Raw genomic sequence first — 27,106 nt, 5'->3', positions numbered from 1 at the left:
TTTCTTTAGTGTGACGGGTTTTTTAGATCCCTTTGTGAGCGCAGGTTTTGAAAGGGAACGACCCGGGTTCTGGGTTTGAGAGGAGCGGGGGGATCCGGCGGTAGGAAGGCTGTCGGAGCCAATCAAGCCGCCTCCAGACCCCAGCACGTCGCCTCGGCCGCGCGCTGTTATTTCTCCTCCATTCTCCCGCCTCCGGGTCTCGCCCTAGGGTGCCCGGGGAGGCGAGGACCCCAGGTGAGAGGCCGGGGGCCCCGGGGGGGGGGTGGGAGGCCCGAGCGGTTCGGCCCGGGCGGCACGACGGGATGGCCCGGGGCTCAGGGCGTGTCCGTCGCCGCCTGGCTGCTCGCTCGACACTGTTCGCTCCTACCGGCTGTAGATGGAGCTGTCTGGGTTCCTGCAGCCTCCGACGAGCCTCGGAGTGTTTCTCTTTAAACGGCCTGAGAGGGACATGCCTCCCAGGATGCAGTTTGTATCAACATGGCAGCTGCTGTGCAGCTCCCCTGCTGAAGAGGCGCCGGGACGGCAGCGCAGCTCGCAGCCGGGGCCGGGGCCGGAGCCGGGGTCGCAGCCGCGGCCGCAGAGGGGCCGGTGCTGAGGGCCGGGGCCCAGCTCGCGGCCGGGGCGCAGCCCGCCGGGCCGCCCGCACCGCCGCGCGACCCGCTCCGACGCCGCCGCCGGGCTCGGCCGCTCCGTCCCCGCCCGCCCCGCGCAGGCCGGGCCCGACGGCCGCGAGAGCCCGGGCGGGGAAGGCCGGGCCGGGCCGGCGCCGCCTGTGGAGAGCCCAGAGGCCGGCCTGCGTGGGGCCGCGCGGCGGCGGCGGCGGCGACTCCGGCCCGGGCCGGACAGCACAGGGCCATGGCCGAGGCGGCCCCGGCTCCTGTGAGGGCGGCCCGCGCGCGCACGGACGCGCGGACTCGGGGCCCTGGGGACGGCCTGCGCGTCCCGGGCTCGGCGGCCCGGCCTGGGGTCTCGGTAAGGGACGGAAACGCCGCGACGTGGGGGCGGGGGACCCGGAGGGCTCGCGCGCCCCTGCTCGGTGGGGGCGGGGGCTACGCGCGGGGAGCCCGCCGCCGTCCGGGCGCGGCTGCGGGGACGCCAGGGGCCTGGCACGCACGCGGGCCCGGAGGCGGGCTCTCGGGCGGCGCGCCTCGTTCTCTGCGGAGCCGGCGCCGCGTCCGTCGGGGTTGCCGCCGCACGTTTTCCGCAGAGCTCGGCCCCGCCGAGACTCTCGCGGCCGGAGCGCGGCGCTGACGCGGCTCTCCCCATTTCGCAGAGCGGGGGCACTGAGGCACGGACACCTGGCGGCGACGGGCCCTGCCTGCCCCAAGGTCACGTAGCGAGTCATCCGTGGCTCGGCGCCCGCGTCCTCAGAAATGCCTGCCTCCGGGCCGCGGGCCTGGACGGGGAGGGGGCGGCCCTGGCGGCGGCCTCCCCTGGGGTGGGGGCCGGGGCCGGCGCTCGGGCGACGCGGCCCGTCGGGGGGGAGGTGACGGCCGTGTGGGAGGCTGGGCAGCGCCCAGCCGAGCGTCCCCGGCGTGAGGAGCAGGTGACCCTCGGGCTCGGGCGCCTCGGCCTCCAGTCTCTGCGTCTGTGGGACCCGGTCGAATTCTGGGTGTCCAGACGGCTGGGGTCTGGGGAGCAAGCTACTAAGGGTTTGGGGGCTGGTTTGCCTCTTCAGTGGGCCATTCTTAAAAATCAGTCTCAAAGTCTCCCCGCAGACCTGCTCTTTGAGATGCAGTAGCCGTGTTGTGAGGAGGATTGCTGCATGGGGGGCAGTGCCCTGAGCCTCAGTTTCCTGTTGTGTGCAGGAAGGGGTCGGGATATAGAGCCTTCTAAAGAGCCTCTCAGGTCTTACAAAAAATGATCATAATAATAAGAATGATAATGATAATATTAATAATAAAACTCCTGGGAAAATAAAATAAAATGATTTTTAAATGCTTAGATCTCCAGGACTCTTGAATGGTATATAATTCTGGGTGAACCACACTGGGTCATACAAGACAATGGCACGGCTTTCTTTATAAGTCAGGTGTGATTATGTATTTTTCTGCGAATGAATGAATCCTGGAGACCCCATCCTCTTAGGATACATGGGGTAGGGAAGGTGGGTTAAATCCTGTGAAATGAGAACCAGAAGAATTCTCCCCCTGCCCCCAAGAGTTTGCGAATGCAAGCTTATTAATCTCACATTTTATGTTTACAGCTCCATTCCTGTCTTTGGCCATTTCTTTCTTAGGGTAGTATCAAGCCACAGGTTTACTGGGACTGGTGAAATGACAGCAAGGGGCTTTTATTTGGGGGTGGTGGAGGGGATGTGCTCCTGTGGCCCCTCATTGCTCTGCAGTCCTCCAAATCTGGAAATGGACAGAGACAGTCTAATCATAGAGAGCAAAGAACTGGTATTTTCCTTTGAGCTCTGAGTAGACTAGTTAGTAAAGATGTCTTGTGCTAATGGCTTAATTTACTGTCCTGAAGCTTCTCTTCGTTTTTTCAGTTAAGCCCCTGTATTACTAAGGGGACTAACTTGGCCCCTGGGGATTTCCCCTTCCTCCCACTAGTTGTAGGCAAATACCCTAATCCCCCTGTGAGGACAGGGCCATACATGTGCCTATTGTGTTGCCTTATGCTCATCACTCTCCCTGTGTCTGAGGCTCCTATCCCAGAGGGTCCTCCAGCCTTGCCCTCGCCTGTGAAGAGTTGAGAGGTGGCTTAGTTGTCGACAAGCCTTCAGTTTCAGGGCTCTGTGATTCCCTTGAGAGTGCTCGCAGGATTTGGTGTATGTGCCCATGTGTGTTTTCGGAGGGGGAGAATCCATAGTTTGCATCAGCTTTTCAAAGGGGTCCCTGACCCCAGCATTAGATGGAAACGTCTACGGGCAGGGCCTTCCCACACGTCTTTGTTTAATCTCCAAGCCTCCGAATCTTAGAGGTAAAGAGGATTCAGAGCACATACTGACCAGCTGTCTCATCTGACAGATGAGGCCTAGAGGCGACCTACAGTGTAGGCGGAAGCCCAGGCTCTGGAGCCAGACTGCTGTGTGACCTTGGGCCAGTTACTTGGCCTCTCCAAGCCTCCACAACTTCCTGTGCTAAGTGTGGATAAGAATTCTAGTGGTCCCTGTCTATAAGGTTTTGTGAAGAGTAAATTAGATAACCCTTTAAAACACAGTTCATGGCACATAACAAATGCCAGATAGTTGTCAGGGCTGACTCATTAGCCCTCACACCTGGTTCCCTGCAAAGCTGTTGGATCGCACGACCTCAGAAACCTTTTGCCTGAACAAGGCCTTAAATCTTCAATCCTTGTCTTAAAAGCGCGAGGCTGTCTCAGTTAAGCTACACATAAGTGAATGAATGAACAAATGAAAGAAAGCAAGCAATAGAGGTATAAATAGGTTTAGATGAGTCTTTGAGAGATGACTCAAGGAACTTCATGATTGACTCTAATAATTTCTTTGTAACCCAGTCATTTATACTATTCATCCACCAGACGCTTGTTGGGCACACACTGTATTTCAGAGTGGACACCAGGAATATGCTAATTTTCAAACGAAGAAAAGGGAAATTTCAGTTACTTTAAAGCTCACTTCTATATAGCACACAGTAATTGGCCATTCAGCAGATTCATTGAAGGAAGAGTATGAGGGAATGGACAAACGGTGATATAGAAGAAATTCTATTCAGTTCCAATAAACATTTTGACATTCTGGATAGATAGATACAGAGCTGGTCACTCAGAAGACCTTGGCTTCACTTCTGTGATGACACAAGCATTCCCTGAACATGGACATGACAAGGTGGGGAATGGGGAGAGTGTGAATAATTGAAACCCCCTTCAAGTAATTGAAGGAACCGGTCTTTATTTTGCTCCTAGTCCCCACCAGCCTTGACACAGCTCACAGAACTGGTTGACTTCAGCTTTGCTTCTGGTCCTTCCAGGCCTCCTTTCCTCCTCTTTCCCCACCTCACGAACCATGGGGGGGACTCCGGATGGCCAGGGTCCACCTACCTGCCGGGGACCATCAGCCCCAGGAACCTTGGCTCCCTCAGGAGAGTCTGAATGGCCACTCCCACACCTGTCTCAGTGTCTGTCTTCTTCTCTGTGTGTATCAGGAGCCAGCCTGAATGCATGGTAGCCCGTTCAGCCTCCCCAGCAGGGGCTGGGTCCATTGAACGTGCCTCAAAGGCAAACCTCTACCATATCAACCCTTTGAGAAATGTTATTAAGTCAACAATGCAGATTTTATCAAGGAGTCTGGGAAGCTGAAGGTACTTGTGTGTCATCGCTGTTGGACAAAGTGGGGGAAAAAACATGGGCACCACGACTGCCTGATAATACAAGTAGAAGCGGTGGGGCCGGATGTCAAGTTCACCTTCGGGGTAAGGACCTTGACAGAACCAGCCCCAGCTTGCTGGCAGTCGTAGGCTAGCCTGGCATTGACAAAATTCTGCTCTATTGTTTTTCAAAGTTTTATTCTATTTAACGCTCAGTGCTCGAGGAACTCAGTGAAGCAGCAGCTGTGTCAGGTATTGTGACCCTTATTTGATGGATGAGGACCCTGAGAACAGAGGAGTTGAACAACTGGGCCAGGGCAACCCGGGCAGCATTGGTGCAGACAGGACTGAAAGCCAAGTGCTCTAATTCCAGGCCAGTAGCCTTTCTCCTCTCCACACCACTACTCACGAGATGACACCTGTGCAGTGTATGTTGTGAAAAAGGAGATGGCTCTATAGAAGCAGAAGGTGACATAACCATCTTTTATTTGTTGTTATCAGCAGTTGCCATTGATGTGTAGATCAATGCTAGGGTCTCAGGAAGAGATTCATGTCCATGGAACATATCTTATTGCTACGAAGCCTGAAGCCCTTTTAATGTAGGTGCTTATGTTGGGGATTTATTTGCCAGCTGGAGACTCTGGCCTTCAATCCTGTCCTTTCTTTCTGGAACACAGGTCCAGCAGCTGGACATGGAGACCCAACGCTCTTCACCTCTGTCATTCCCCAACGTTGTGCAAGAGGAAACCCCGCGTCAGGCCCCTGCTGGACTCCCTCGAGAAACTCTGTTCCAATCCCACGTTCTTCCCCCCAAAGAAATTCCTTCTTTGTCTCCCGCCATTCCCCGGCAAGGCTCCCTACCCCAGACTCCCAGCGCTCCCAAGCAACAGACTTCTGGCCGAATGCCGCATGTGCTCCAGAAGGGACCCTCACTCCTGTATCCTGCCGCTTCCGAGCAAGAGTCTCAGATCCAGGGCCCCCTGACTTCCCAAGAAGAGGCCCCGTATCTACCCCCAGCTGCTGCTGAACCAGAGATCTCGCTTCTCTCCCACTCCACCCATCATCAAGAAGCCCCACTCCACTCCCCCGAAGTTCCTGAGAGAGACCCCTTGACCCTTTCCCCCACAGTTCCCGAGACTGACATGGACCCCCTGCTCCAGAGCCCGGTTTCCCAAAAGGACACCCCCTTCCAGATCTCTTCTGCGGCCCAGAAGGACACACCACTCCCAACGGCGGAGATCACCCGCTTGGCCGTGTGGGCTGCCGTCCAAGCGGTGGAGAGGAAACTGGAGGCCCAAGCCATGCGGCTCCTGACCCTGGAGGGCAGGACTGGGACAAATGAGAAAAAGATAGCCGACTGCGAGAAGACGGCCGTGGAGTTTGCAAACCACCTGGAGAGCAAATGGGTTGTGCTGGGGACCCTGCTGCAGGAGTACGGGCTGTTGCAGAGGCGGCTGGAGAACATGGAGAACCTGCTGAAGAACAGAAACTTCTGGATCCTGCGGCTGCCCCCAGGCAGCAATGGAGAAGTTCCCAAGGTAACTTTATCCCAACCGGGGCTTCCCAAGGAGTGACCAGGACTGGAATGTGTTTTAGGAATTTAATATCAAAGAAAGGGAAAGCCATGGTTAAGAAGGAAAACAATATGATGATACCTAGTCACCAACTTCACATCGTTGAGAACAGGACGCAGCAAAACCAGATGATTTCTCCTGTTGATAAAAGCATAGGCTATAGATCAGAGAGATGACCTAGTGATGGGGGCTGTCAGTGTAGAAGGCGTTCAGTCTGTGATGTCTGAGCATGAAAGGCAAATTGAAGGCCAAGTGGTCAAGCTGTGGACAAGCATGAACCTGTGTGGTTCCCCGTGGAGGTGGAGGGCGGACTTGGTGAAATGTTACAGGGCAGTGTCCTGCTCGACATTTTTATCTGTAAACTCATAAATCACGTTAATGCCAGTAAAAATATGATTTTCAGAGGTATCCTAAAAAACCAGAGGATGGTTAGATTTTAGTAGTATTTCCCAGAGGAAAGCACTTAAACGTGAACTGGTTTTCTTTCTGTTCTTTTATGCCACTGCCCCTTTTCACAGCCTCATGGAGGGAAAACGTGTGGACCGTGTTGCCTAGGCCAGCACTTTGCAGATTGTATTGTGTACACGAATCACCTGGGGATCTTACTAAATGCAGAGTCTAAATTAGTGAGTCTCGAGTGGGGCCTGCGAGTCTGCATTTCTGGCAAGTTCCCCAGTGGTGCCATTGCTGCTGGTCTGCAGACCACACTTTACAGCAGCAAGGACTGTCCTGTTAGAGAGGAAAAGGACCAGACATCACGGGGCCCCGACTCTCTCGGGCCAGGACAGTGGCTGAAGCCTCCTGATTTCTAGAGAAGTCCTTGGTGAAAACCCACAGCTGGGGCTCTGGGCCTTTCCCACTCCACTCCTAAGAGTTTTGAAACAGGCCCAGGGGGCCAGAGCCATTGGCAACCTTGGGATCTGGCAGCTGAGGGCCCGTGATGCCTTCCAGTTGGTCCGAGCTGAGCTTGTTGTGTGGTTTCAGGTCCCTGTGACGTTTGACGACGTGGCCGTCCATTTCTCGGAGCAGGAGTGGGGGAACCTGTCCGAGTGGCAGAAGGAGCTGTACAAGAACGTGATGCGGGGCAACTACGAGTCTCTGGTTTCCATGGGTAAGGACACGGCTTCGCTGCCCGCGGCTTCCCGCCTGCTAGCTGGGGGTTCCTTAGGAGCCCCGGGAGCTCTGAACTCCCAGAGACAATTTTCGAGGGCACAGCAAATGAGAGCAGACACCCACATACCCACATACCTCAGCGCAGCACAGATCAGCACAGCTCGTAAGCAGAGACTCCCCTCTACCCGCGGGGGCCGGGGGACAGACTCAGACGTCAGCAGTCTCTCACCTTTATATTATTTTCCCCATGGCCCCTATATATGTATATATACATATATACATACATATATATATATATATATATATATATATATATATATATATATATATATATATCTTGAAATTAGTTTGTCCAGCAAACTATTATTAAGCAGAGTGTGAGGTGCTTTATGAGAATGACATTTAATCCTCACACCTTGCCCGTGTGGGAGCTGGGACAGGTGTCAGCCCTCCTGATAGACCGCCTAGGTGGCTGAACACTGCCCTCGATTGAGAGCTTACGTCCCCCAGGTTCTCCCCCAGGTTCTCGTCCCGCTCGCGCAGAGAGGAGGTATGACCCGGGGAGTAAACAGTCGTCCTAGGTCCCTACCAGGAAGTTGCGATTTCACTGGGATCTCTCATACCCCGCAGTCGGTGGATTCTTGTTGTTTTCGCTAACGAGAGTATTTGAGGATGAAGACCTGGGAAAATAGGCTTTAGTTTTATGTTTCCTTTTCTCTGATATGGGGAACTCTTTGGGCACAAAAGAAATTAGAAAAACATTAAATACACTGTTGTATAGAAAATCCGATCCCTGCTGGAATTGTTAATTTTATACATCTATACCTCTCCATGGGGTAACTTTTTATTTTTTTCTGTTCTTTTTAAAGTATATACATAATTGTGAAAATGCAACAATTTAGGTTTGTATAATAAAGAGCAGTCCCCACCCGCAACCAGCACCGCTCCCCAGAGGTAACCACCGTGAACCCTTGGGCCGATATTGTCTCTCATCATTTTGCTGCACTTGTGCACATGCGGTTTGTGGTTTGCACAAATGGGATCCTTCACTTAGTTTACCTAACAGTAGTCAGAGCCAGCTTTCCGTGTCAGCGCGGAGGCCTGCTCGAAAGACAGTGCAGTGTTCCCGATGAACCGTCGGGCTGTTGATACAGAACTATTGATGGGCAGCTGCCTGAGTCCCTCTTCTCACCGCCACAGAGGGTTGCATTCAGCATCTCTGCATTTGTGCTCTTCCGTGAATATTTCAGTGGGATGGATTCCGGGAGGTGGGCTTGCCGAGGAAAGAGGGTGCTCGCTTACAATGTCATGGCCACTTCCACGGGCCCTACCCAGGGCTGTGTATGTTCACGTAACAGAGTGTGACGACGCCATCTCCACACCCTGGCCGGAACTGAGGTTCTCCTATTGTAAAGATTTGTCTTTTCTGATGGTGAAAAGTGACGCTGCATTATTGTAACATGTATGTCTTTGATGATTAGGGAGCTTGTGCATCTTTTAATATGTTTATTGGCCATTTGCATATTTTCTACGAATTAGCCATTCATATCTTTGATTTTTTATTTTACTAACTGTAGAGGCTCTTTATATATAGTACGGACATTAATCCTTTGCCTTATTTTTTACAAATGTGTGTGTGTGATACTATTTCCTCCAAGTTTCTTTATCTTTTAAATTTATTTCCAAAGAACTTTAAACTTTTTGTAATGTGAAAAAAAACCTATCAGTGTTTTGTTTCATGGCTTCTATATTTTATCAAGATCAGTTTTTTAATTTATAAAATTTCAAATATCTTCTCCCTTTGTCATGAAAACCTGAGCTGGCATTGGCCACCTGTGAGCCACAGATGACCAGTTTCCATCAGTGGGCAAGTGGTGCCCCACTGCTGGTGCCGCTGGGAGGACCCGGGACGTGGTTAACACACACGTACACGCGCGCACGCACACACACTCTGTGGCCCCGAGGAGAAGGGCTGGAAACTTGGCCCTTCCTTCTGCAGCATTGCCGGCCTTGGGTAGGGCAGCTGCTCCCGATGTCCCACTCACACAAGTGACATCTTTGTAGCATCCAGTGCGAACTCACCCCATAGGATATCTTCTTTGCTTCCTCCTGCACAGACTATGCAATTTCCAAACCAGACCTCATGTCTCAGATGGAGCGCGGGGAGAGGCCGGCCATGCAGGAGCAGGAGGACTCAGAAGAGGGCGAGGCACCTGCAGACCCCAGTGCCGGTGAGTGGCTGCCAGGCAGCCCAGGCCTCCAGCGCTCAGGGGGCCCCGCGCGGGCTGTTACAGCCCACAGTAGGCCCTGGCGGGCTGTGTTAGCAGGCTGAGTGCCTCAGGGAAGCCTGCAGGTGCTGGGACCTGCCTGGGGCCTCCTTGATCACCAGTGGCCCTAGCAGCTGAGCTAGGAATGCCGTTGCGGTCATTGTCTCGGGGAGCTTTTGACGCGACCGAGCATCACCTCACTCTGCGGGAAACAGAACCAAAACTGACAGAAAGGCGTTCCCTTGTTGGGATGCGGGTGCTGGTGAGCCTCGAGCTCCCAGAGGAGGGCCACGTCCCTGGTCCTGTGGCCAGTGAGTGGAAGGACAGGGACAGACACGGACTTTACCTGAAGCATCCTCCAGTGTGTGGGGCGGGGTCCAGATGAGGCAGTGAGGTGAGGCGGTGGAGAAGCCCAGGCCCGCCTGGCCGTGGGCTCGGGTGCAGACGCCAGCGTCGGGCTGCCGGCGCTTGAACCCCGGCTTCTCTGCGTCCTCACCCTGTGGTTTTTGTTACTCGGCCTTTTGGAGGCCCGCTTTCTTATCCGTGAAACAGGACTGGTACTGATAGCCAGGGCCTGGCGTGCTGACCAGCAGGTTCCAGTGGCCCAGGACACGCCAGCTGCTGTGTCCGTCTGCGTGGGGAGCCGTCCCTTCCCCAGCGGCCACTCAGCAGCCCTCACACTTGCACGGCAGTGCTTTCGGGGTGTGATTCGTTGTTTGGAATTGCCCTTGGCCTTGCTTCACTTCCCTTGAAGGTCTTCCGTGGGAGGAGATCCTTGTCCTTTGTAGCCAGATGTCATGGGTGATCCTGTCTTTTGAAAAAGGAGGATAATCTAGCAGGAGAACTCACTGGGGCCAACAGCCAGGTCTTGTATGAAGCAATGTCATCGGCTCTGGCACCAGGAGGAGGTCCAGAATCACGTGCAGTCATGTGGGCCCCATGGAGCGAGAGCAGAGGTAGCTTCCAGAAGAGGCAGGACCCTGAGGAAGAATAAGTGCTGGCGTGTTTCAGAGAAACCCTAAACCATCATTACTCTCTAGAGATTTGTCTGGAGATTTAAATGGAGGGAAGAGGCGGATCCTGAATTCATCTGGCAGAAAAAAAGATGGATGTAAAAGTAGATGAGGGCTTCCCTGGTGGCGCAGTGGTTGAGAGTCTGCCTGCCAATGCAGGGGACACGGGTTCGTGCCCCGGTCCGGGAAGATCCCACATGCCGCAGAGCGGCTGGGCCCGTGAGCCATGGCTGCTGAGCCTGCGCGTCCGGAGCCTGTGTTCCGCAACGGGAGAGGCCACGACAGTGAGAGGCCCGCGTACCGCAAAAAAAAAAAAAAAAAAAGCAATACTAAAAGTAGATGAGGTGAGAGTGAGTGTTGGGGGACAGGGTGTGGCACGGGGCAGAGTAATCTTTTGTTTGGAGGAAAACAAGTCTGTATGTGAAAGGTTTGAGTGGCCGCATCCAAAAACAGGTGTCAGTGGGAACAGAGAGATTCAAAGGAGAAGAAATCAGAAAGAGGACTTGGGAGGCAAAGAATGAGAAAGGGGAGAGGTGGTTTGTGGTAAAAATCCTAGAACCCATCCGATGTCCCCGTAGGGTTTTGTGGTCCAGGTACTGCTTTTGTAGCATCTTCTTAGAAGGGCTGGGATGGGAACATGGACCCCTTCCCCTGTCTGCTTGTTCACACTCTCATCACAGGTGGGCCTCCCACAAAGTGGGGCCAGAATTGAGAGCAAATCACTCTAACCCCCTCGGCCCCAGGCGGGGTTCGTTCTGGCACAGGCGCGTCTAAGGCCGGAGCTTCTGTGGGCAGCGGCGGCCTCACAGAGGCTGCCTTGTGTGGCTGGAATGTGCCATTTGTTCCACTCACCGTCTCAGCCACTAGGAGCCTGACTGGAGGGAGGATAGGCGAGGAGCGGGAACCACCGCCCCGTGGGCCAGCTGTAAACTTGCACTTCTGCGTGTGTGCAAGGCCCTGGCCTCAGGGTAGCACGGTTGTCCTGTGAGTGTGCAGTTATCAGAGCCAGTGGTCACCTGTCATTCGTGTGTCCTCCCCCTTAGAAGAGTGGCCACAAGGCCAGCCCTGGGCCAGACCCAAAGGGTGAAACCAACTGAGAATTTTCGTGGTTCCAAATACACCGAACCTGATAATTTTGTGAACTGGCTGAGTAAATGCATTCAATAAACTAGCATTTATACTTGGGATCCCTAAGGGCAAGGAGACCTGAAGGCGACTCAGGTAGTGACCCTGCTCTCAAAATCCTCCAGGCCGGGGCTCCCATTCCTGACTCTTTAAGGGCGAATAGGAGGCCTGGGGAAGCCAGGGACCATTGTCAGCTAACAAATTAGCAGAATAAAACAAACAAGCCAGAAGCCATGGCTGGAATCCAAGTTCTCATACGGTGTACATAGTTTCAGTCTTTTTAAAAAGCAATTTGATATTTTCTGGTCTTCAACTATGTTTTAAATATTTAAAATGTTCATTTACTTAACCTAATAATTTCCTTTCTGAGAGTCTATAGCCTAGAAAAGAATCCAAAAATATGGATTAAGATGTACAAATATTATATTACATTATGATAGATGGTTATACAGCCACTAAAATCACACGTGAAGAGTTTTTACACCATATTTTCACTTGTTTGTTTATTATTAAGTTCATCTAATATTTTTTGTACCAGGTCCTATGTCAAGAGACTGATGTTAACAAACTAAACACCCCACATATGTAAAAATACAGCCAGCCACTGTGACAGTGCTGTGGAGACAGGCATCCAGGGCTCTGGGACACACAGCAGCAAAGGCCTTACTGAGACCAGGCGCTCAGCAAAGGCCTCGGAGGAGGTGGGATTTTTCTTGGAAGCCCGAGTGGGAGTTCCCGTTACTCGGAGGAGAACTCCTCAGCGGGAGGAAAGGCTGGAAGCGAGGGGGCTCTCTTTGTAGCCCAGGTAGGAGGCCTGGCATAGCCCAGGGAGCACAGTGGGTATTTGCGAGGTGTATTTTGGCGCCGGTGGCTGGCGGATGTCGAATGTGAGGAGAGGGGGTCCCGCGGGTGAGTCCAGGTCCTGACGTGAGTGAGGGGGTAGGTGGGGGACAACAAGAGGTTCCAACCCAGAGAAACGATAGGAACGCGTTAGGTGTGAGGTCCCAGGACACGTCAAGGAGGTGGTGTTGAGAAAGCAGCTGAGTTAAAGGAGCCTGGAGCTCACAGAAGAGCCCTGAGCTAGAGACAGACGTGTGGGCCTTGGTAGCGTGGACGGGATCAGCTTTCCCAGCCTGGATGGGAGAAGAGGAAGAGCACGGCCTGTGCCCTTGGCTTGGGGCCCTGACTGTTAGAGTAGATTTGGAGAGTTGGAATAATATGGGTCTGGGTGGAGCCCAGGTGTTAGTTTTGTTTGTTTGTTTTTAAGCTTCCAAGGTGATTCTCATGTGCAGCCAGGGTTGAAAACCACTGCTGTAGGATTTGGGAAAAGGAGGAGGAACCAGAAGAATCAAAGGAAACAGGAGTGGCCAGAAAGGTAGCAAGAAATTAGGGTAGTGCATTGTTGGGTATTTCAAGAGAAGTGTTTCCGGAAGGAGGGAGCGTGGTTAACAGTGTTGAATTCTGCAGTGTGGTTTAGTTAGGCAAAGACTGCGTGAAGTGTCCATTGGATTTGCAGATTGGCAGCATCAGTGACCTTAGCAAGAAAGAGAAACGTTGGCGGCATGGTTGAGGTGGAAGCCTGCGAGTGGGTTGAGGAGTGGATGGGAGGCGAGGAAGTGGAGATCATTCCAGTGTAGCTGTGGGTGGGGAAGAGAAACGCTGGCGGGCCGGGCAGCGTAGGGACTCTTGTTTGCTTAAGATGGGGGTTGCCAAAGCCTGTTCGACATGTTGACAGGAATGAGCCAGTCGATAGGGGAAGTTAATGGTATAGAAGTGGATAATGTAGGGACTTCCCTGGCGGTCCAGCAGTTAGGACTCCACGCTCTCACTGCCAAGGGCCCAGGTTCGATCCCTGGTTGGGGAACTAAGATCCCTCAAGCCACGTGACATAGCCAAAAAAAAAGAAGTGGATAATGTAAATGCAATAGGAAGTCAACAATGTTAACAAAACTAGGGAAGAAATGGGATGGAAACATACCCAAATCATATTTCTCTATGTTTTTTAGAATTTTCTGAAGTGAGCGTATATTACTTCTTATTCAGTAAAAATAAGTTTTTTAAAAAACAACGCATGAAGAAAGACTCCAAGTTAAAGGTGGCAGATTGACCGTGTGTTTACTCCCACCTCCCCAAGTCCTTCTAAAACGAGAGCAAAGGGACTTTTTTTAAAAGGAACGGACAAGGAGACAATGGCAGCTAAGTTTTGGAAGGCTGAGAGCAGATGGCTGGGTGATCACTGATTGAGAAAGCAGAATCCAAAATTGGTGTTAGGGAAGAAACCCAGTTTGCACTCCACCCCCATCCCTGCTCAAGACTCGGGAACTAGCGGTACCAGAGGTTCCAGGTGTCTTTGGAAATGGGGGTAAAGGTGAGGCTAAAAACAGAGCATTGGTCAAACATCTTAAGAGGCCTTGAAACACTGCCATTCCCCTCCATTGCTTCACCGACCCTGGTAGGTGACCAAGCCTTATTCTCTGGAGATGGTGAACAACAGCGTTTCTGGATGTGGACACCAGGCACAATTGGGGTGGGTGCCATGTTGAAAACAAGGGAATGAGTGAAGCTTGACAGAGATGTTGAGCTCTCTAGCCTTCTTCCCTAACCTGAATCCCAAAATGATGCTCACATCCAAGATTAAACCCTCAGGGCAGGATACTGGAAGAGTCTTATCTGGAGATGCTTGGGGCCAGCCCAAGAGATTTCCCAGGGAAATGACCTAGCTAAACAATCCTGCTGGGAAACCAAGCCCTACCTGAATGCACCAAACTTGCAATTCTCTTTTGAATATTCAACTTTTAATATAAATGGACAACCAAGAACCACAAGACATTTGGGAAGAGCCTCTAATATACAAAGGGGAAAAAAAGCAGAAAAAATAAATTTCAAGGAAACAGAGACCATATGGGGTGGGGGGGGGAGTATGTTTAAATACTTATATATAGTTATACATTTAAAATATACATTTTTTCATAATCTTAGAGAGATAAAAGAAGTGAATGTATCCATGACAAAAGTATAATGCTTATCTAAAAAAAATAGAAAGGAGCTCTTAGAAATTAAAAATATAATAATGCAAATTAAAAACTCAGTAGCAGTGTTAGAAAATAAAGTTGAATACACAGCCCAGAAAATAGAGCAAAAAGACCAAAAAGAAAATAGGGAGAGAATAAGAAAAGTAAAGGATGGAAGTCTAATGTCCAGATAATAGAAATATCAGGATAAAAAATAGCAAAAACAGGGAGAAGGGAATTAGAGATGAAAGACTTCAGGAAAAATTCCCAGCGCTTAAAGACGGCTTTCCAGATTGAAGGCCCCACCAACGGTCCAGAACAGCGGATGAAAATTGACCCAGCCTTAAATACTTCAGCAAGAAATTTCAGAGCAACTGAGGACCCAGGAGATCTGACAAACTTCTGGGAGAAAGACCAGGTTCATACAAAGGAACAAGAATTAGAATGGCATTGGACTTTTCAACAGTATTGGAAGCTACAAGACCGTAGAATAATTCCTTTAAAATTCTTTAAATTTTAAAATTGGAAAATACTTCCCAACATTCTAGAATTTGATATCTAGACAGACTAATCTAATTAAATATGAGAGTGAAATCGAGACACTGAGATGTTCAAGGTCTGCCACATGCCCTTTCTCAAGCTGGGGCAGGTACTTTGCCAAATGAGGAAGTAAACCAAGAAAGAGGTGTAAGGAGCTCCAGCACAAGAGAGGGGAAGGAATCCCTGGGGTGCTGCCGAAGGGGATCCCCAAAAGACAGCTGTGGATCTGGAGGTACCAGTCCACACTGGAGCATACCAGAGGTTCCAGAAAAGTTTTCTTCAAGTAGGTAAAACTGAGAATCCCCATTATGTTTGGATGTTCTGAGAGGAGGGTTGGGGGGAGACACTGGGGCTGACTCTGGTAATTGATAGTAAGCTAAGCAAAAGAAAAGAAAACTAGCTCCAGGGGGAAGCCAAAAGGTTTACAGGCATAGAAGAGTACTTATAGTATGCTACATGGTTCAATTTTAAATAGCATTTACATAATCCAATAATGTAAACACCCAACATTAATTCAACCAGAATTACAGGCTGGGAAAAATCAGGGATTTGGAAGAGGTGTGGATGGTTGGGGAAGAGGTGGTCCTCACCTCCAGCTCTTGGAAGTCAGTAGATTATGCTTAAAATTGAAAACTCAAGGAGTAGCAATGCCATTGTGTTATGTAGAGTTATGAATATCAGTGACAAAAGAATCAGCTAGAAGAATTGAAAGTGATTGCCTCTGGGGAGCAGGTTGGGGGGTAGAGGGGAGCTTCTTAAAAATGAGGTTTGAAGAACCCTTTATTCCTCTGGCCTATGTGTACATATAACTTTTTAAGGAAGATTTAGAAAATTAATATACCGAGGTTTAAAAAAATCTAACAGAAAGTGTAGCCATGAAAAGGTTGGAAAGCCCGTGGCAGCCATCATTTCTGTGCTTTGAGCTGGTGGAGAAAGTTAATGTGGCCACGCTTTTTTTTCACTTACCAATGAAACTCTGAAGTTGCGTCAGTGTAATTCAAAAAGAAAAAATGCAGAGAGAGTGAAAGTCCCATATAATTCTCCCTCAAGAATCAACAGCTCGGGGCTTCCCTGGCGGTCCAGTAGTTAGGACTCCACGCTTTCACTGCCCAGGGCCCGGTTCAATCCCCGGTCGGGGAACTAAGATCCCACAGGCTGCATGGTGCAGCCAAAAAAAAAAAAAAAAAAGAGAGAGAGAGAGAAGAGTCAACAGCTTATTCCTTCCAATTTCTGTGCACATAGTCACTCACTCACACACACACACACACACACACAGCCTTAATTATATAATACTTTCTCATTGTTAAAAAAATTTCTTCAAACAATATAGAAGTACATTGTTTAGCAACTTGCTTTTTCCAAAAATATATCTTTGACATCTTTACATGTCAAAACATGTAAGTCCCTGTTTTTTAAATAGCAGACTGTAGTATTCTGTGTATTGATTTCATACTTTAAATAAACTCCCATTGATATACATTTAGAGTCTTTACAAGTTTCAGTGCTTCATTAAAGATCCTTTATAAGTAAATCTTCATGCACTCATCTGAAACTTATTTAGAAATAGACTTTCTGGGTCAAAGGATATACCCATTTAAAAATTTAATAGATATTAGCAAATGCCCTTCAAAACAATTGTGCCCTCATCTATACATGAGAAAACCTGTTTCCCCACACCCATGCCAACAGGTGGTATTATCTTTTTATTATTTGTCGGAGTGATGGGTAGAAAAGACAATATTTTGATGTTTTCATGAACTCTGTAAGAGTGATGTTGAGCATATTTTCACGTATTTATTGGTCACCAGTATGTCTTATTTATGAATTATCCTTTGCCCATTGTTCTTTTGGATTATTCATCTTTTTATTATTGATTTATAAAAGCTTTTTAAAAATTAAGGATATTAACTGTAGTCTGTCTTACGTATGCAAATATGTTTCCAAATTTATGGTTTACCTTTGTGTGTATCTGTGATATAGCTGTTTAAAATTTTTGTGTTCCAATTTATTAATTTTAAGTTCCTATGTATTCAGATTTACCAGAAATTTTCTTTATGGTGGGTGGGCTTCATACCAAGTGTAGAAATACTTACTTGGCCTGTTTTATTCAGTAAACATTATGATCACAGGCCTGGGACCTATGAGCTTTTCAAAAATCTATAAAAATATTTGAAAGCTGAAATAAGATATTTTTTGCTCCAGAAAACAAAAAGAAAATTACAAAATATAAATAATTAAATGTTTAACTGTGTCTCCCAATATAACATTATACCAGCTTCATTAATTATTAAATTTAGTGTCCACAAACATTTAATACGTTTGAAAGCAATTTGTAGCAGAGATTTTTCCCATCTCAGAAGAGTTCTTATGAAGAAGTGTGATTACAGAGATTAACAACCAATCACAAATTAAATGTTTCTTATCACCAATGTCAAGGCAAAGCTACAAAAAATTTTTTCCCCAAAATTTACACCAAAAGATTATAGTTGATATGTGTTGTGCACATTTAATATGTTTGGTGTGACTGACCAGACAGCTTCCAGAAGGAATCTCTGAAGTCCCAGAGGGTCTCAGGGTAGCCTGTTCCTCAGCTCAACGCTGTTTAGAAAAAAAGAAACTAAAGAAAGGAAGGAAGGAAGGAGGGAGGGGAAAGAGCTGTGCTTTTCTCTAATACTAGTATGATTTCATTATTTATGTCTAAAGTTTTGATTCATCCATAATTTATTTTGAGGTGAGATATGTGAAGATGGTTTTTTTGGTTTTTTCCTTCTAGTCAGGAAGCCAGCTGTCTCCACTTCATTTACCTAAACCTTTTCCCACTGGTTTGAAATGCTACCTTTGGTCATAAACTATATTCCCACAGTATATGTGTCTTTGATTAATTTTTTTAATGGGAGAACAGATTACTGCTTATGAATGCAGTCTGGTTGTCAGAACTCTTTCAGAAGTTGTTTGGGGCAGAGAGGCCTCTCTGGTGGGAAACACTGGTTTCCCTGCTGTCTAACAGGCGGGGGAGAGGCACGAAAATGTGTAACCGATGCACATTTCAAGGGAAAAAGAATTAGATGCCATAGAGAGGGGCAGACGAGTGCTTGGGGGGTCAGAGAAGAGCACACTCAGGATGGGCTAAGAGCGGCCTGGGTCGTCTGGTGGAGTGGGGGTCTTGAAGGAGAGGTAAGGATGGGAAGGCAGTGGTCTTCGGGCTGCAGTACCCATGCCCCGGGGTACAAGAGCCTTTCCAAGAAGGCACAACACAGAGGGCTTTGCGGGTTCGGCTTCCAAGTCTTTGTCCATCTGTTCTCCTTCCTAACACGTATCAGTGAGGGCACTGGACACCTGCGGCCCCTCTAGTGCAGGTCCTCATCTCCCATGTCTCCTACCATTGAAAAAAAAAGAGGAGGCACCTCCTGCCCATCCTGCCTTATTATGGAGTGTTTCTCTGATGTATAAAAAGCCCTCTGGCTCACGAAACAAAGAGACAAGCCAGAATGTTGGGGGACAGGACCAGAAGTACATTGGTGGCTCTGGGGCCTGGATGGCGAATTCTTTTGGAAGTTCGATCATTTGGAATGCTTAGCTTTCGACAAAATTGAAAGAGAACCTAATTAAGTTGTCAGCTAATAGGTCATTAAAAACAATTTTTGATGATATGTTAACCATGTGCTTTTGCAGTATTTATAATTCAGAAGTTCAAAGAATGGAGTGATGATTCCATAACAAAGCTCCCGCCAGCCCAGCTACAGATCTATGTAAATGAGCTCTCCCAATGGTTATATTTATAAAAATGAAAATAGGAGCAGATTTTATTCTGAACGCTGTCTCATTCAAGCAATAAGAATATTCATTCTCAGATAAATGAACTAATTGGGGAAAAAGTCCCCATCCATCCTTGGAAGAGATACATTTCCTACAGGTTTTTGGTTTCCTATCTTGAATAATTATTTTTCATTCCACAATAATAATAACTAGGGATGACTTAAGCCAGGCAGACAAGTCACACGTAGAACCCTGTGGTTACTGGAAATGAAAGCAAAATTCATCTTTCCGTTTACATACACATTTCTGTGCAGTAGATGAGGTGATCAGGAAGGCACCTAAGCATAAAAATATGTTCTATTAGGCTAAAATCCTGTGGGTAAAGTGGGAATGGAAATAGAAGTCCATGGTGAAAAGGGATGATATTAAAACTTCAAGTATCAAAGAAGAACTTGTTCATGTATTTTTTAAGGGAATAATGGTGGGTTTTAAATTGCTAGGGTTCTTAGATTCCATTGGCAACATTAAATGGCAATGGAAGAGTTTATTTTAAAACATCAACATTTACAATACTCCAGAAATGACATCCTTAGCAGTGATTGAAGCATTTTGTATATTTATTCAAAAAGGTGCAAACGGGTACATGGTTTTAAAAACTTACCTTAGGGAGGAGGCAAGCAAAATATCTTCGGGAGTTCTGAAGTCAGGGAAGGTATCCTTCCGATGCTGGAGTCATAGTTGCGGATGTCATGCAGAGCCCGGAAGAGAGGAGGCCAGAGGAGGGGCGCGGGAGGAAGGGGATGCAGGGGGATGACGTCGAGCTGGAGCAGGAGGAAGCCCAGGATGTGAGTGTGGATGACTTTATGTTTTCTGTAAGACAGAGAATAGGATGGAGAGTCAACTTGGAGGGAAGGTAGGCACGGTCTGCGTGGAAGGCTGTGGGGAGTGCAACCTGGGACATTAGGGCTGCTTTCTGTGTGGTCCACTCCCCAGCTGTTGGGAATTGATTACTTGGCTGATCAGAGAGGAATTAAAGGATTGCCAGGCATCCAAAAGAACCCAGCTTTAGGTCATGTGCCATCAGTTGCTAGCATGACTGGGCGGTCTGCTTCCTGGGCAACGTGGTTCACTTTAGTGTGGGCGGGACACGTGGACACGGCGAAGGACAGTGAGGGGCTTTGTTCACTGGGTTCCTGGTGCCTTTTCTTTCTTCCACAGCGCTTAATCACCTTCTAACATACCATATAATTTATTAATTATGTTTACTGCCTTATGTGAGATGTAGGAGAGCGGGGAGCTATGTTTTGTTCACTGATGTGCCCCACCATTAGAACATGCGTGGCACATAGGTGGTGCTCAATAAATAGCTATTGAATAAACATTCAAAGGATGAATGAATATGTTCATGCATTGTGTGTTTATAATTTCCTTAATTAACAGTGAGTTTCAACCTTTCAGGGGCTTTATGCTAGTACAGCTCTGCCCATATGCAAGAAAATAAAGTTGAACCCCTACCTCACACTATACACAAGATAAAAAGAAATTTCAGGTGGAATGAAGAGCTAAATGTAAAAAAGAAAACAATAAAAAACCTGGGAATAAAATCTAGGAGATCAGATGAACCATCTAGGACCACAGGAGACCCTCTTAACTAAGACAGAAAACCCAGGAGCCGTAAGAAAGAGGGACATATTTGACAAGATGAAAACTTTAGGAAAGTTATATGATAGAAGGTAACACAAAGTCAAAGACAAATGATAGATTTGGGGGAAATATTTGAAATGCCCATAAGAGAAAATGGGTTATCTTTAATACAGGAATCAAAGGACTCTGACAAATCGACAGAACACAGTTCACATAGAATCAAGTCTAAAAGGCCAATAAATAAAACAAATGATATTCAGATTACCCTCGTCAGGGAAGCAGAATGAAAGTATCAGTAAGTTGTCACTTTATACCCATCAGACTGAGGAAGATTAAAAAGAGCAGTGGTGTCTTGCTGGCAGGCACGTGGGGAAAAGGGCTGGTAGAAATGTGAATAGTCACAGCCTGTGGAAAAGCAGTCTGATGACCTCTATCAGAATCTAAAATATTTTGACCCTGCAGTCCCACTCCTGGGACTCTCATAAAAATAAAAGCACTATTTTATGGTTAGAGATATAAACACATGTTTATGACAGTGTTGTTCACCATGGCAGAAGCCTGGCAGCAGAAAGTGAATGTTGTCAATAAGGAAATGGTGGAACGCGTTGCTGTATCATCCTCACTGTGGAATATACACAGCTTTGAAAAGGAATGCGTTAGCCTACAGAAGTCGGTGTGAAGGGATTTCTACAAGATATTTGGGGGAGAAAAGGAACATAGAGGGTTATGTATAAGGCAGTTTTATTGTTTTTAAACCAGTAACGGCCAGAAAAGAAAAACATAAATGTAAACGTGCTGTGATAAATCACTACATAAGCATAGAGAAAAGTGTGAGGGCAGTTATGGGAATTACCTGGGAAGGTCGTACCTGTCGAGTGGGGAGTGAGGAGAAGGGGAGGCAAGTTAAAAGGGGAAAAAATACTGCACTAAAGAACAAAACTGTGCGCTGGAATCCTGTTTATTGAAAGTGTGATGCCTACGTGTGTAACGACATTTGAAATTAACCTACAGATGTACAGGCAGATTAAAAAAAAATGTCAGGGCCATGTGTGTAATCAGATGCTGTTTAACGAAAAACTAACCCCACAGCCCCTCTTGTACCTGTAAACGAGGGCCAGGAAGGGGCTGGGGGCCTCTGGTCTGTAGGACACCTGGTGGGGAAGTGTTGAAAAGGTGTGCGGGGAGACCAGACGATTAGCCTTTTCTTTATTCAGCTTGGTTGAGGGGGAGAGAAACTGTTGCCTTTGGCTGACCTAACCTGGGAAAGGGAATTAGGATCTCTTTCTAAAAGAAACCCTTATTTTCAAATTACAGGGGGTCAAGGAAACAAACTTGGCATCTATTTTAACTTGACTCCAGTTCATATTCAAGGCTACACAGTGCCCATGCCTACTCACTGCCAACTCAGAATATTTCTTCAGGGTGTCTAAAATAAGAATTCGGGAAATATAAATTCTAGGGCCACAAAACCCTGGGCAGGTGGAATGAACATGTTCTGGATTCTTTTGCCCTCCCCCCACCCCGCCCCCACCTCCTCAGCTCACGACGGGATTGTGATTAAGATCGAGGTGCAGACCAACGACGAGGGCTCTGAGAGTCTGGAGACGCCGGAGCCCCTGATGGGCCAGGTGGAGGAGCACGGCTTCCAGGACTCGGAGCTGGGGGACCCGTGCGGCGAGCAGCCGGACCTGGACATGCAGGAGCCGGAAAACCCGCTGGAGGCCTCCACGGAGAGCTCAGGCGAGTTCAGTGAGCTCAAGCAGATGCTGGCACAGCAGAGAAGCTGCGCGGGTGAGTGGGGGGCTGGTGCCTGTGGGGAAGCCATGGTCTCCTTTAGAGAGGTGCTATGACACTGAGGGCACGGCAGGTGTGACAGGACCAAGCGTGGCCTCAGGTACAGCTTCCCTGCCTCGGGATTTAAACGCATCCATCTCCCGGCAAGGAAAGAGGGTGCTAACAGCCGAAGACCAGGTCAGATGAGGACCTCAGGGGCTGGCGGAGATCATCTCTCCGGCCCCCTCCCTCTACAGGCAGAGAAGGTCCCACACTAGCGGCAGTGCTAGAACTTCCATCTCCCGACGTGTCCTTGGTCATTCCCTTGTCACACTGGCAGCCTCAACTGGCTTGAAGATTTCCACCCTTGAAGAGCACATCTTTGTAAATGGCCGAGGCTGCTTTTTTTCTGGTAGAATCTAGGCATCATTTTCGTTTAATCACAAAACCTCAGGGTCACCATTCTGCACATTCTTGCTCCCTCTGAGGACAGGGAAACAGTGAGGAAGCGGGCTTGCAGCAGCACGGCCAGGACATCTTTTGTGGTCAGTTTTCTGATGCTAAACTGTCCTCGCAGGCCTGAGAAAAGCCCTGTCTGATTATCGTGATGTATTTTTTTAAATACACTACTAGACCTAGCCGCTATTTTATTCAGGAATTTTACAACTATATTCATAAATGAAGTGAACCTGAACTTTTCTGGAATCATCGTTAAGATTATACTAGACTTATCAGAGGAACTGGGAAGCTTTTGCTCTTTTTTTCTGTATCCTAAAAATAATGTGTAAGATAGGAATTCTGTGTGCTCCTTGAAAATTTGGTAGAACCCACTTGGGTTTTGGTTTTTGTCTGTATGTTTTGTTTATGTGCAAAAGAGTCATTAGCCATCATATCAATTACTATATTATTTATACTTAGAAATGTATCCACATCCATTTTATTTAGGTTTTTAGAAGTATTGATGATTTAAATTTTTTTTTTCCATTTTATTTTAATCCCTTGCAGTTTGCCTTTTTGCACATAAAATATGGACATTGTTCTTGGTCAAAAGATGTGTATCTAACTCCTTATATTTAAATAATTGCATGATATTCGAGAAATCTTCTTAATATACCATGTTGTCTTTCATTAGAGAATAGTGAAAGACACAAGGCAAGTTGTGAGAATTCGTTGAATGGGAGCTTCATAAGAGCAATTCCAGATTGCCCTTTGAACACTCCCATTAATTCTGTTAGTACCATTTAGTAATACTGTAAGCTTTTTGTGGGATTTCGAGACCTGAATTTTAGGGCCAACTGTTTCATTCTTATTTCATTAAGAAAAAACAACTTGGAAACTCAAGGAGAGTTTAAATCTTCCAAGGCCCATATTTCCCCCTCTGCCTTTCATAAACAACCCTATTTTCAGGATAAACACCAGGGCAATGAGTTACCAACCTCTGAAGCTGCTTCCTCCTTCCTGATCTTTTAAGCATCGTGTTCCAGGGATGTTCTGGGTCACTTCCTGCTGAGAGTCCTGACAGGACCGAGGCAGCATTGTCTTAGGACGGGAGGCCTGAGCTGGGACTTGGCACACCTGTGTTCTGATTTGAACACTGCCACTTAACTGGGCACAGAGGAGTAGCTGGAAGTGCTGTGGCCTAGTGGTCACTGACAGACTTGAAGACCTTGGCCAGGTCACGAACACTGCCAGCTTCAGTTTCCTTATCAGTCGAGGGGACAGACTAGCTGGTCCTTAAATTGCAAGCTCTGGAAAGGTCTGACTTTATTTATTTGGAGACATTACTTGATAGTGCCAAGCTCGGATGCCCCAAGTCTGTGAAATGGGGATAATTGTTGCTTGACGTCTCCCATAAGATACCGTGAACATGAGAGCATAGGTGTGAGGTGCTTTGAAAAAGTTCTCATTTGTTTGCTGTTGAGAATTCTGCAGATGCAGACTATTACAGTATTGCACCTCCCATCTCACAGGTGGACTCAAAAGTGAATGACTTTCTCATGTCACACAAAGTCGGCAACTAAAAATAGAGCTCCCCAATTAAGTGTTTAGGGAGGGCCAGGTAAGTTCAAGGCACCTGAGAAAATTCAAATAGGTGCTGGAGGCCTCTCCTTTTCTCTCGGACTTACATTCTCCAGGGACCCTGTAGAACAGCCAACATCTTAGGTCCTAAAGGGCCAGGCTAGAGGGTGGAGGGCCGGCGGCGGAGGAGGACATCCACCATTTGGGGTGCTCGCGGAACACTCACCGCGTGTGGGACATTGCACACCCGAGCTTGCGGCAAAGGCAGAGGAAACCACCCCCCCCCCCCGGCTTCAGGGTCAGGGCTGGTAGAGTCTGTGCAGGTGAGTCATCCACCTGTGCAGGTGAGGGGCCCCGTCAGGAGGCGGGGTTCGTAAGTCTCGGGGAGGCGCCCCCGCACGTGCGAGCGGCTCAGGGGGGCTTGAGGGGTGCAGGTCGGGATGGTCAGGCAAGGTTGTCAGGAGGAGACAGGATTGGAGCAGGGTGTTAAGTAATGGGCACGATTTGGAGACACGGGAGGCGGGTCAGTAAAGGCACCTGAGGAGAGCTCTCCAGGGGAGTCCAGGAAAGGAGACCAGCGAGGCTGAGCAGAGTTCAGGGAGACGAGGCCGCAGAGGGGGACGAGGCTGGCAACCTGAGGAGTCAAGACCCTTTGGACTCTGGCGGTAGAAAGCCAGTCCTCAAGTGGCTTAAGTAAGAAGGGGTTGTTTATCGGCGTGGAGAGCTGGGAGGCCCTCGAGTGTGCCGGCCTCGGGCGCCCTGGGCCGCTGCCTCTCCGGAGCGCTCTGCCTCTCGCTGCCTTCTCTCCTGCCGGTGCCTGCCCGCCGGCGGCGTCGGGCGATGGGCACACGCAGCGCCCGCGTCCCCCCACGAGGACGCCGTCGTCCCTGCTTCCTCCGCATAAAATTCCACGGCAGGCCTCCGACTGGTCCATTTTAGGCCTGGGCTCCTTCCCGAGCCAGGCTCCGCGGCCGGCCCGGCTTCCCTGGGCTGCGGGAGCGGGAAGCTGCGTTTTCCCGAAAGCAGGCCGTGGGGCGGACGATGCCCACGCAGTGCCGCGGGCGAGGGCGAAGCGGGGCTTACCTCCTCCCGGTTAGGGGCGTCAGGCAACACCTAACGGCATCTTGTCTCTCTCTCCCCCCGCCGCGCGTCCCCGGAGCAGAGGGGATCGTGATCAAGACGGAGGAGCAGGAGGACGAGGAGGACGAGGACGAGGAGGACGAGCTGCCGCAGCGCCTGCAGCCCCTCGGGCAGCTGTCCGGGAGGTACGAGGCCGGCATGTACCCGCCGCCCCTGCCCGGGGAGCTGTCCCCCGAGGGCGAGGAGAGCCCCCCGCCGCTGCAGCTGGGGAACCCGGCGGTGAAGAGGCTGGCGCCCCCGTCGCACGGCGAGCGGCACCCGGGTGAGAACCGGGGCGCGGCCAGCCAGCAGCAGCGGAACCGCCGCGGCGAGCGGCCCTTCACGTGCATGGAGTGCGGCAAGAGCTTCCGACTGAAGATCAACCTCATCATCCACCAGCGCAACCACATCAAGGAGGGGCCGTACGAGTGCGCCGAGTGCGAGGTCAGCTTCCGGCACAAGCAGCAGCTCACGCTGCACCAGCGCATCCACCGCGTCCGCGGCGGCTACGCCTCGCCCGAGCGCGGGCCCGGCTTCGCCCCCAAGCACGCGCTCAAGCCGCGCCCCAAGTCGCCCAGCTCGGGCAGCGGCGGCGGCGGCCCCAAGCCCTACAAGTGTCCCGAGTGCGACAGCAGCTTCAGCCACAAGTCCAGCCTCACCAAGCACCAGATCACGCACACGGGCGAGCGGCCCTACACGTGCCCCGAGTGCAAGAAGAGCTTCCGCCTGCACATCAGCCTGGTCATCCACCAGCGCGTGCACGCGGGCAAGCACGAGGTCTCCTTCATCTGCAGCCTGTGCGGCAAGAGCTTCAGCCGCCCGTCGCACCTGCTGCGCCACCAGCGGACTCACACGGGCGAGCGGCCCTTCAAGTGCCCCGAGTGCGAGAAGAGCTTCAGCGAGAAGTCCAAGCTCACCAACCACTGCCGCGTGCACTCGCGCGAGCGGCCGCATGCCTGCCCCGAGTGCGGCAAGAGCTTCATCCGCAAGCACCACCTGCTGGAGCACCGGCGCATCCACACGGGCGAGCGGCCCTACCACTGCGCCGAGTGCGGCAAGCGCTTCACGCAGAAGCACCACCTGCTGGAGCACCAGCGCGCGCACACCGGCGAGCGGCCCTACCCCTGCACGCACTGCGCCAAGTGCTTCCGCTACAAGCAGTCGCTCAAGTACCACCTGCGGACCCACACGGGCGAGTGAGCGCGGGCCGCCCCGTCGCCCGGCCCGAGCCCGGCGGGCGGGGACGGGGCGCCTCCGAGCCCCTTTGCTGTGAGACCCCCTCTCCCTTCGCCCCTCCCCACCAAGGACGCGGGGTAGTGAGACCAGGTCGCTGGCTGCTGCGTTTCCCCGGGGCCCCAGGGGGGGAGCGCGGACCTGGGGAACCCCTTCGGGCTGTTAATTTCCTTGACAATAAAATGGATGAAACCAATCAGCACGGGGGGCGTGATTTGGCCGCCGGCCACTCGGTGGGGCGGGGCGGGGTCACTTAGTAGGGGATAGAACTTTATAATTACATTTTGGATACTGTGGTTCTATTTGATAATAATAGAGTAATTTTTAAAAGACGAGCGTTTCTTGTTTGCCGTTTTTGTTTGGTTTTGAAGGGGAGGGTTTGAGAAGGTGGCCGAGGAACGTGTGCCTCGTGTCAGTGGACAGGTTCTGTTGAGTCCTTTTTCTGTGCTCATCCCCCGTGTTGGGGGGTGAAGGGGCGCAGATCCCGCCGTTACAGAGCCGAAAAGGAGAGGCAGACCTGAGCAGCCTGACAGGTGAATGAGCCCGCGGGAGGGTGGAGCTCCCGGCGCAGACCGTCCCTGCGCCCTGGTGTCGGGAGGACAGGGGGGTTCAGGAGGGAGGAGGGAGAGTGACAGGTTTGGA

General features: G+C 50.0%; 1 protein-coding gene across 1 annotated transcript; it reads left to right on the top strand.

Annotated features, from left to right (window-relative positions):
• The first annotated feature begins 840 nt into the window (after positions 1 to 840).
• On the top strand, positions 841 to 26,796 carry ZNF777 (zinc finger protein 777). Its single transcript, XM_081243565.1, has 6 exons — positions 841 to 972; positions 4,955 to 5,815; positions 6,836 to 6,962; positions 9,082 to 9,195; positions 21,860 to 22,111; positions 25,275 to 26,796. The coding sequence occupies exons 1-6, from the start codon at positions 856 to 858 to the stop codon at positions 26,429 to 26,431; spliced, it is 2,628 nt and encodes an 875-aa protein (XP_081099691.1). The 5' UTR covers positions 841 to 855; the 3' UTR covers positions 26,432 to 26,796.
• Positions 26,797 to 27,106: the final 310 nt, after the last annotated feature.

Source organism: Mesoplodon bidens (genome assembly GCF_964165515.1).
Source record: "Mesoplodon bidens genome assembly, chromosome: 9".
In the NCBI taxonomy this organism is placed as follows: Eukaryota; Metazoa; Chordata; class Mammalia; order Artiodactyla; family Ziphiidae; genus Mesoplodon; species Mesoplodon bidens.
Note: the sequence above shows the minus strand (reverse complement) of the source record. Positions and strands in the feature narration are given on the sequence as shown.